We start from the raw sequence: 11,635 nt of genomic DNA on the forward strand, positions 1-11,635 counted from the left end.
GGATAGATAGATAGATAGATAGATAGATAGATAGATAGATAGATAGATAGATAGATAGATAGATAGATATTTGAAATGGTAACTACATATTTTATTTACTTTATATATTCAGTTTTTTTAAATGCCAACTATATAAATTTTGTATTTAGTTTATATATTAATTAATATTTAATAAACTAGGCTAACTTTTGTGGACCAGGGTCGAAAATTTTCTTTGCATTGCATTTCAGTAAATTTTACTTGTCAATCCAATTCAACTGTGGTCAACACCCTCATAAACTCAGTGGGTGTCAATTGTTCAATTCTGAATTTTGCACAAGCCTGGTGTGAAGTGTGTATGAGTGTGTGTACTTACTGTGTGATGGTTCCTTGCGCTGGTGTGTGCTCCACCTCATAGCCCTCCTGGCGCAGGATGTCGAGTACACTGTGATTCCCCAGGAAATGACCTGCAGCACACAAGAAACAAGTAGCAGCCATGTTAAAGAGGTACCAGGTGGGTGTGTGTAAATATTAAGAGAAAGCAGATAAGGTCATCATGTAGTCATGGGGGTGACGCTGTCTCAAGAACCCTCCTGTTCTCTTGTTCTTGATCTCAAGGTGCACTTGTTCCTTCAAGAATGAGGCCATATAAAATGCCCCCGTGCTACTGTCTCTCCGCCTCGGCTCTCACGTATAATACACTCATAATTCCTTCACTCTTGAGACATCAAATGCACATGTTCCAGCGCCATGCTGATGAAAGCTGTTTCACTTCTCTGAGCAGCCGATAATCCTGTGTGTCACTCAACCCAGCAATAAGCGCTAATACAGCCTGACCTCATCGCCTCAGCATGCTCCAGAAGCTTATTAACGGCACGCTGAAAATCTTCAAGGCTGTCTCTTTTCATGCTTCTTTATCATCATTATTTTGCTGATCAGTCGTGAAGACAGGGCGGGGGAGGGGGAGCGAGGGGCCCGCGGTGCTTTCTTGGCCGGCAAGTTCAATGGCTGCCGGGGCGACTGGCATGGAGCGTGAAGAGGCTACCGCTGAGTGTCGGTCAGATCAGACGGACAGATTACAGCGTTACGCCCTTCGGTAGGGTGGGAAGAAACAGGCAGCCCATTGAGGCCGGTCCCGTTGTGTTCCTCACCTCGCCTCCCATCCCAGTGCCAGACTCAGACAGGTTCAGTGACACAGCGGCACGATCAGCAGGCTTTCACACCCACATTCTCTGATTGATGTTCTTATTAAACTCTGTTAGAATGTACTTTTATGGAAATTTTGAGTAAAACAGCCATGCTTCTGTATTCTGCGTGTGAGGTTGAGCGGTTCAATTTATGTGCTGTATTTATTTGCAGGGTTCCAGCCACATAAATAACCCAGCCGGACAGAGCACTCTCACAGACGTTTGGCTACTGGAGGAAGTAGTTACTCGAGAAGCGTTCAGTTACCAGAGGAAGTAGTTAGCTTATGTTTCAGGCTGCGGTGAGGTACGGGTGGTCAACTGGCTACCAAATTGGTGAGGTTTTTCTTGGGGGTGACTTGTTAAATCTGCATGCGGAGGTTCTTGGGTGCGTTCAAGTCATGTTAGAATTGTATTTACAAGTTAATCGCACATGAACGCCACCACCAAGTCATAATTACATATGGGAAACTCATAGACGTTTGGTTACTGGAGGAAGTAGTCACCTGGCTACCAAATTGGTGAGATTTTTCTTGATTGGGATTTGCTTAGGGACTTTGGTGCATTCAAGTCATGTCAGAAAGATCGTATTTATGAGTAGAGCACACATGAATGCCACCACCAAATCGTAATTATAAGTAGGAAACTAGAGTTTCCGAGTTGGTGACATGAGAGTGAGAAAATATGGCATGGGCAATAGATGTAACATCGATGGTAAATTTAAAATTAATGAAATAATTTTTTTCTATTTACAATAAAGCTAAATTTTATGTACAAAATATGACAGTATTGTACAATTTCTATAGAATATGTAATGATTAAATTTACAGCACTTTCATAAATTGAATAAAAACATAAAAACGCAAAAACACACCTGATGCGCATTCTTTATTCATCAGTTTGAAGAGTTAAAAAATTTTGAACATCACCATCTTGACTTGTACCTGACGTTAGGGCTGCGCAATAATGATCAAATGGATAATCACGATTATTTCTCTCAAAAACAAAACCCCAATTATTAATCATGATGATTATTGTCATTTTAAATCTTTTTACATTTGATCAGAATTAGTGCATTTTCACATAAACACAAATCAAGAAAACATCAACTTGCATGGTTTGCTCATAGATTTACATAGTCACAGCAACCAGCACAATCAATGTTGTGAAAGAAAACAGACTGGCTTTATTACACTTTTATTTGAGCAGAATATCTGATAGAGATCACTAAGCTCCAACTTACATGTTTGCCTGTGTTTTCAGCTCATTTTAGTGCTTTTTCCATAATGTGGAGAGCGCGTGTACATGGTTGCCAGGTTGGGAAGACTAAGTAAACCATGAAAACAGCTCTAATTGGGAGATTTAAACTCTTGAAATATGGCAACTGCAACAATGAAAGCTTGTGGAGGCTTGTTACCAATGCAAGATAACAAACGCAGAATTATTGTTTAGGATAAATAACCAAATGTCGCAGATGATTATGTTTAATAAATCGAGTGCAGAAACCGTGATCACCATTAAAATACGATTCCTAGTGCAGCCACACCTGACGTCGTAATAGTGACTTCCCAACTCATAAATACGAACTTCCCAGCAGGACTTGAGTGCACCATTACTGAAGCCCTCTCCTTTAATTAATGCAAGGAGGCAGGCGCATGCTACAATACAAATTAAATACTTGCTCTCTTTCTGTGTAGGCACCCACACCCAAAACACTGGCACGCGATAAATAAATATACACGCCCAGAAACAAATAAACAAACCCATACAGACTCCGTACACACAGACTCACTCCACTTCAGGAGCTTCAGCTCTCCAAAGGCTGATACAGTTCATTATGTATATTTGTGATGTTTATTTTGTGGCCGCAGCTAGCATATTCTGATTACCAAGAACAAACTGCTGTTAAGAAATCCTGAAACAGCCCAGTACACGCACAGCCAGTACACGCAGGCCTTGAACAAATCCATTTGAGGCTTAGCCAAAGCTCCTGGCTTTTTCGCTAGTTAGGCTCAGAGCCTTCGTCCAAATCACAGAGATGAGACAGGTGCAGTGACTGTCAGTTCATTCCTTCTGATTCCGTCTCAGTTCAGCACAAGTGGTGTTTCCATTGTTGGAATTGGAGTATTTGTTTTTCAACCCTTGTCTCTATTCGTGCATGGAGCATGGTGGGAATGATCCCATGGATATAGGTTAGAATCCCAGGGAGCATGCATACCTTAAATTCACTGAAAGTGGCTTTAAATAACAGTGTCTGCCATATTCATAAATGTGAATGTTTGACTAATGTCCTTACAGCCTAGCTTTTACTGTAATGTGCAAATCTACAGTTTAAACTATGTGCTCGCTCTCACTCTGACTTTCATCAGACTTGTTCCCGTTTTCTCTCTTGGGGTAATTAGGGCTCTCAATCACTTTTTAGCAGGACTTCTTTGGTGCATTTATACTTTTTCTGAACCCCCCTGTCCTCTCGACCCTTCATCGTCGTACTCAGAAGATGTACTGTGAATGGTTCAGGCGTTGGTTTGAGTATTTTGGGTTGTGTCCAAACATGTCAGCACCTTCATGATACATGATCCATGACACACAAGAGCATACATACACATACAGCCAATATTTTAGGCTTGTGAGCAGTGTTTTACACAGCAGTTTTTTAGTTTTAGTCATAGTTATTGTCCGTTTAAATTTAGTGAAATTGTTTATATGTAATATTTGTATATTTAAAAAAAATATAGTAATTGTACTAAAATAGCATATAATTTGATACATTGATATGCAAAATAGCCCAAACTTAAATTGAGTGAACAAAAAATTTAAAGCAAACCAGTTACGTTACAGTTCAGGCATTCAGATCTATGACTGAACATACTCTGCATAGTTCTTCTAAAAGCATTGTTAGTGCATTAATACATTGCAGTGTTATTTATTTATTGTCATCATATTTTTGTAAACATTACCTTAGAATAATTTAAATTGATAATTATAATAATATCTTTTTCATCTTTTTTTAAAATTTTTTTTACAAAATCAAAAGCCCTTTTGTCATACTGTAACATTTTCATCAGTAGTCAAGCACTGTTGTTGTATGTGTAACACTTGATGAGGAATCAAACATGCAAATTAACTGATACAGTTCACACACAATGGGCCTTATTGCTAGTCTGCCAAAAAGCAAAATATTCCTCAGCTAGAGGGAACAGATGAAAGAGAAGAGAAAGCACATAGTCAGACTTATGATGTGAAATTGAAAGGCATTGTAGGCCACCAGGCTGCCTTTGTCTTTGATCATAGTATTACTTTTGTGTTGTTTGCTCTGTGCTCGCTGTCCATTATTATGAGCATGTGTGCATCTGTGGCTGTGTGTGTCAGAGGATGCTCGAGGGAAGCCTCTACCTCTGACTCATTCATTTTTCTATCCAACACTCAATCCCCCATGATAACCCTACAAACAACTGACCTCTAATGCAGCACAGCTCTGTCTAATCCATGCATACATACTACCTTCGGCAAGTTTTTACAGCAGCAGGAAATCTATAAATCTCAACTTGGTCTCTAAGTCAACAAACCCTCCGTGCCGCCCCGGGTGTATGCGAGAGTATATGACCCACTGATCAGTGAGGAGAGCAGCTCTCACACCTCCTATAAATCTCAGAGCGAGATCAGGAAATTCCAGCCCTCAGGCCATCCCTGGGATCTAAACTGAGCCGAGAGATTAGTTAGAATTAAGGGGTGCTTCTGTCTTTTACCTGCCCAAAGGGACTCTGGTGATAGTTCAGCAGTCTCCATTATGAGGGGACTCTCTCTCTCTGTGGTGTAGGGGTTCGGCGAACTGGACTGGACTGTTTTCAGTTCTGTTTGGGGTTCAAGGGTTTGATGCAAAAGCACTGAAACTGTTTCCTTTATGGCTTTAAATATTTACATTTCTCTTACAGTGACTGTGGGGTGGCAGGCAAGCAGATTTACCAAAGAGAGAGTCAGTCCGATGGTTGGGGACATTTTCACAGTTGGAGAAATGTGAAAATGGAGGAAAGTAACAAAAAAGGGGGAGCAAGAGCACATTAATAGTCAAAGTTCACAGGGGTTAAAGCATTTAGGGGAAATTGACCCTACAGTTTGTTTTAGTTTCTGACAGATGGGGTCTTTACTTCTTTTCTTTAAATGCTAAAGTGTCTTTGTGAAGCAGTGAGCATGACTGAAGAAAAAGAAGCCTTTCTTGCACATAAATACACATGTAATGGTGCGTGCACACATACTTGCAGAGCAAAAACTGTATGTTGGTATTGACAAAGTGGTGCACAACTGTGTGTATCTCTCTGTCTATGTATATGTGTGTGTTTATGCATATATATATGTGAGAGTGAGTGAGTGAGTGATGTGACGGCCATGTATAGTAACCATACCCGGAGTTTGTGCTCTACATTTAACCCATTCAAGTGCACACACACAGTAGTGAACACACACACACACCGTGAACACACACCCGGAGCAGTGGGTTTTGCTGTGGCGCCCGGGAGCAATTGGGGGTTCGGTGTCTTGCTCAAGGGCACCTCAGTCGTGGGTATTGAAAGTGGAAGAGAGCGCTGGTCATTCACTCCCCCCACCTACATTTCCTGCCAGTACTGAGACTCGAACCCGCGACCTTTGGGTTACAAGTCCAACCCTTTAACCATTAGTACAGTGTAGCATATAATATTCATGAAAAATCCTGATTAGCAGGCGGTTTGGATCCACTTTCAGAAGACCTTTTCCCCTCAACTCCTCTCCCATACACAGACAGAGAGTGAGAGAGGAGGATTATGGGAAAGTCTGAAAGGCTCAGTCACACTGAAAGGGAGAATATAATAGAATATATGATCTTCTTTTCTCATATCCTCATTTCACAAAAGTATCTATTTGTTGCATTTGATTTATATATATATATATATATATATATATATATACTGTATATATATTTTATATATGTAGTTATATATGCTATAATATATACGTGGTATTATATATTAACATGGTTGTCAATCCCAAGACTCTCTGACATTGTTAACTCTGCAATAATTCCCACAGTTCTTTTCTCTGTTGTAAAGGAACACAAGGTCACTTAAATAATTTGCCTAATAAATCACAGACTCTGTCTTGGAGTGCATCCACATACTCTTTGAATGTGTATGTGTTGGCTGAAATCACATGCGCAGGTAGATGCATCTGTGAAAGTGCATCACAGTAGAACTGTGTGGGTGGGGAGAGAGCATGTGTTATGTGTGTAATGTGAGCTTAAATTCCATTAGCACCCAGATCAGTTGTTTTAGTAGCTAATGAGGCATGTAATAGCAGAGTCTGATAATGAGCTTTGCTGATCTAATTAGCATCTGCACAAATGTCCTCAGAGATGCAGACCAACACATCGCAGCTCAAGACAAACGGACTGTTTTCTCCAGCATCCCGAAAGCCATTAGATTTGATTGCCATTTAATAGTTGAGCTTTTTTTTTATTATTGTGTAACCATTTAGAGTAGTCATTTAATGACTTAGCCGTTTAGATAAAATACTTCCTGCTTGCCTTTTAATCCTGACAAAAGTTAATCAGATTTCCATTTTAACCAGGTGCAGCATTGTAGCAGATTCACCTGCTATTATTTAACATTTCTTAACAATAAGAGGACCAACTGCAGTGGTTATTGTGGAATTGCTGGAAGTCATTTTTAAACGGCTTGTCAAGCTACAACTACTCAATTTAAAGTAATACAGTTGCAATCAGGCTGCTTTTTGAATCCCAGTTCAACTAAAAACGAAAACACAAACCACAAAAAGTCTTAATTTAAACAAACCATCAGAATGAACTGATTCAGTAAAATGAATTGGACGTCCCAAACAAGCATCACTTTGTCCATATCAAACAATGCCAATGTCTTATTTCATTCACCCTGCAAAATTTACACGGAATAAGGTATTTTATCATCTTCTCAACCCACAGGAGCTTGTTACCATCTTTCAGTGACTGATGCTTCTAATGCAGCATAAAGAATCTTGGGAGTCAAGAAGCGTATGCCGGTTGGGCACTAAGAAAATGTTCATGGCCGTTTTAAGCTATTATTTTTGAGCACTTCTGTTAGGAATGACACTACAACGACCACCACAAACAACTGCAAAACACATGTGCTTAGAGTTCCTCACCACACACAAACACACGGATGAGTGATCATGTTCATACAAACACAGTAAGACATAAACAGTGGCCCGTGTGCTTACTGGAACTGACTGCATTAGTGCTTTAGTGCCCATGGTAGTAGCATTGTCATTTATTTGTGTCATATGCATGTCAAATCAATGGCAAAACAAATCTGAGGCTATTCATGTGAAGACAGATGCTCCCTATCACATGCAGAGTGTCTATTAAAGAAGAGAATGGTGCCTGGGCTGTGGCCATCGTAGGAAATTCCTAGGGATGTTTTCAATAAGAGCACAAACCTCCTTGCAGGACCGAGGAACCAGGCAAATGAGAACCTGCTGAAACACCACACACACTCCTTGCTCAGCAAACAGCTAATTATATGCAAGTGAACACGCTTGAGAGGCACAATGATTTACATTGGTGTAAATAGAAGTTTAGAATCATATGGCATTGACCTAAGGCATATATGTTGTTTTTATGTAAGATTTATGTGATTGTGGGAGGTTTGTTAATATATTTTTAGCAAATGTGAAATATTGATACAGCAGTTTGTGTGTGTGATCTGTACCATAAACAGATGTGCCATGGTGGCGTGTTCCCGCTTATCATCTGACCTGTTATGTAACTTTGCAGGCTCTCTCATAAGGTCACACTCACAAAAGAACAAAGCAAAATAGATGAAAGAGAATAAGAACCCCTTTTCTTATGAAAAACAGAATTTTCACAAAACTGAGTAAAACCAAGTCTGGTATAGTATATGTGCTACTCCAAACCAGCAGGGAGCAGTAACTTCTACTTGTGTTTCTACTACTGCAATTTAAAAGAATAGTTCACCCATAAAAAGGCATAAAATAGAAATGCACCCTATTTATTTTCTATGCATGTTATTGATTTTATTGTAAATAATGCATCCATGCATATTTAATTTTTATATGCATATGCGTCTTCTAATGAAAAGACAGATTTCTCTCTGGCGACATATGCTGGACTTATGTCTCCTTCATGTGCTATCAGAATTATTATAAATATGAGTCTCCCATCGGACATGGCTTCTCAAGTCATATTTACAACTGGGAAACGCTGAGATCATTCTGATACTTGAGCTTGCATTCAGATCTGCCTTCATCCAATCCATAACCGATGGATAGAACCATGTCCCCACCCTACATTTTTTAAAAGTATCATAAAAGTTGTTTTTTTCATGTAAGCCATTGGTTACTGGTTATTTTCATCTCCAGTGAGCTGGTGATCACTGATTCAATGAGTTGAACTCGAAAACAGATCAAATCATTTGGCTTTTGTAAACTGTGTGTCAGTTTATTCATTAAACATCAAATTCAAATTAATTGATTCATTAATGAAAGTAAATGTGCCAGGTAGAACTGTGGTCGATATTTCAGATAAACTCATTGGAAAATATATGGACACTTTTAGGAAAGTTTTTACAATGAAAAGTGCCCTTTTTGCACCAGTCTTTGTAACTGCATTGAAGAAAAAAAAAAATAAAATCTACATTTTTTTCAGTTTCTCCTTTTGTGTGCCATGGAACAAAGTCATACGGGTTTGGTACAACATGATGATATAAATAACATACATGATGAAAGAATAAATTTTTTCCTTGGGTAAACTATCCCTTTAATGGCTAGGCATTCGGTTTCCACAAATTGTGCTTTCTTTCCAGCTATACATTATGCATTATGAGAGTCAGGGTTGAGCATATGTGTGAGTGCACGTGTGTATGATTTCCCAAAAGAGTCTTGTAGCCTATGCCATGGGGCTACCTGTAGAGTCAAAACATGCTATTGCAACGTCTAAAACACAAGGGTGGCAGGTTTGCTGTGAAGCAAAGATGGATGGCCTGTTAAAACCATTTTACCAGCACAACGTGTAGTTTAATCACCTCTGCAAAGACTCATGGAGCATTCTGGTAACTGTAGAACCCTCAGAGACTAGGTTTATAGCTGCTAATTTTGCTTTCTGTCAGTAGTTCTGACTAGGTTCTGGATGAAATGGTCCAATTGAAACTGTGAGTAACTCAAACAAGAGCTCCAAGTAAACATGGTTAGAGAGAGGCCTAACACACCAGGCAAAGACAGACCAACTAACACCTCAATTGCCCAACTATTAATGTGTTGATTATGGGACATTGAGCATGGACAAGATATATTTGTCACAGTCATTATCTTTTTATGATTTTGAACTCACTGTAAAAAACTAAAAGGGCAGCATCATATTAAATTCTACCCGATTAACACATATAAATCGACACAGGCTGTCACACACACACTTGTCCTGTAGAAAACCTCAGATTCACCCAATCAGGGCTAATGAACGACACACAAATATAAACATGTGCTCATACACGCACCATAGCTATCCCTCAGGACCTTGATGCAGCTCTCAGGAAACATTAGCGGCATTAGCTTGGAATGCAAATTGAAACAAACAGCTCACACTCTCACAGATGAAAGTAGTTGTCAGTCCACTAACTGGGTCTCATTCACGATTAAATGCGTTCAAGTGTTCTTAGTTACGCATGTACAAAAGGTTATTGTGCGAAATTTTCACCAGATTCAGAACAGGTGCGTACACACATACATTCTCTATTCTCATTCTAATGAATCCAGATTATTCTAAAGCATGTATAAATCTATATAAAGCATCTATAATATATAGACATATGAATACTTTTTATAATAATAATAATGCATATATATATATATATACACACCCCCACACACACATATATATAATTGCATTGGTGATGATTCATGATTTCATTATTCATAATTTCATGAAAATAATGCTTTTTGTTAGGAATAAATTTGTCACACAGACAAAGAAACATGCACAGACACACACAGGTGCACACAGAACAGTAATGAAAGTGATGTGTTCTCAGTCGTGGGAAAAGTTCTTAGGACCATTTAGTTTTACTGTCATCTGGGGGAGTTTGTGTGTGCGTTTGTTTTGTATGTGGAACTGGACCTATTTCTGGTCAGTTTCAACTGACCTTATCTTCATGTTGTTACGAGTGTTTAAATGTGTGATGGTTAAGATTTGTGTGACTCACCAGCTCCAAAAGCGAAAAAGAAGCTCTGGGTTGGGTTTCTCTGAAGGAGGGCAGAGACACGGCGGGCCATTCGTTCGTTGCGTTTGTAAATGAGCTCCTGCCGCAGGTAACTGTCAATCTGCTGCGCCGTCAGGCGCTCGTGAGCTGGCAGGGAACTGTTGATGAAATGCGGAAGCTGAGACAGAAAAAGAAAGAGAGAAGTGTTACTAAAAGCCTGGCATGAATCTGAGTCTGTGTGTGAGTGAGAAACTGGGCAGCTGAGACATTTATGCCACTTTGTGGAACATGACAGCCACACACTCAAACACTGTTTTACTGTCTTGGACTCCATGCACTGATTGATTTTCTGTGGGGTAAAGAGTATGGGAAGCTTTCTACAGCTGGCCGGGTCTGTCTACACAGTCTGCTATGAATTCAGAGGGATGGACAGAGTAGAACCACGCTTTCAAATAAATAAATAAATAAATAACCAATGGTGTTTGGTTTACGTTTCAGTACTTGACATGTTGTGCCACAGTTGTAATAAAATGAAGTCTAATTGATTCCCTCTTTAAAATTTTATATAAAATGGCCATAAAAACATTTACTGCAACTACAGTAAATTAAAATGATAATAGTGATGATGTTTGTTGTACAATATTGTCTCCTGCTTTCCTTTGTTTATGATCTCGAAATTTTCTAATTGTTTGAGATGTTTGATCTCCATAGCACTTCCAAGGAGAGTTATCTGTGTAGAACTTGATTTCATTGGGTCTTCAGTGCTTTTTACACCAAGTGCATTGTGACATTGTTAGGAAAATTGTCTAGACCCAATTTTTCTTGATTTTAAGGTTTTAGATTAAAAAAATACATAGACCTTTTGTATGACAGCCCATTCCAGCCTCAGAGTAAAAAATAAAAAAGGTCATTGTGAGGCAGATTACAATAAATGTTATACTTTAAAACATTGTATGATGTAGAAAGTTGCAATTGTGAGATATAATGGTGCAATAACAAGAATTGAAGTCTCAATTATAAGAAGTTGCAAGACAAAAGATATACCCAATTACCTTTTTATTTATTTTTTTACTTGGGCTTCTATGTGTTTGGAATCCATCTTTGGAATTGGAAAAGTGTGTATAGATCTTTGAAAGAGAGCAGGACATTAGGGAAATATATGGTTATGGAGCTCAATTCTGGACCTTTCGCTCTAATTGATGGTCGGAAACAGCGCTTCCCATGTCTTGACCAGCT

The 11,635-nt window shown here is 39.0% G+C and overlaps 1 protein-coding gene across 1 annotated transcript in view; it reads right to left on the reverse strand.

The window, feature by feature from the left end:
* The window catches only part of LOC107695245 (metalloprotease TIKI2-like), a 59,038-nt gene that overhangs the window by 7,196 nt on the left and 40,207 nt on the right, over positions 1–11,635 (reverse strand). Inside the window, exons 4-5 of the mRNA XM_016495054.1 lie at positions 10,403–10,577; positions 356–446 (exon numbers count right to left, since the gene is read on the reverse strand). Coding sequence (XP_016350540.1) covers positions 356–446; positions 10,403–10,577 — 266 coding nt within the window. The remainder of the gene's footprint in view (positions 1–355; positions 447–10,402; positions 10,578–11,635) is intronic.

The sequence above is a fragment of the Sinocyclocheilus anshuiensis genome, unplaced genomic scaffold (assembly GCF_001515605.1).
Source record: "Sinocyclocheilus anshuiensis isolate Anshui unplaced genomic scaffold, SAMN03320099.WGS_v1.1 scaffold122, whole genome shotgun sequence".
In the NCBI taxonomy this organism is placed as follows: domain Eukaryota; kingdom Metazoa; phylum Chordata; class Actinopteri; order Cypriniformes; family Cyprinidae; genus Sinocyclocheilus; species Sinocyclocheilus anshuiensis.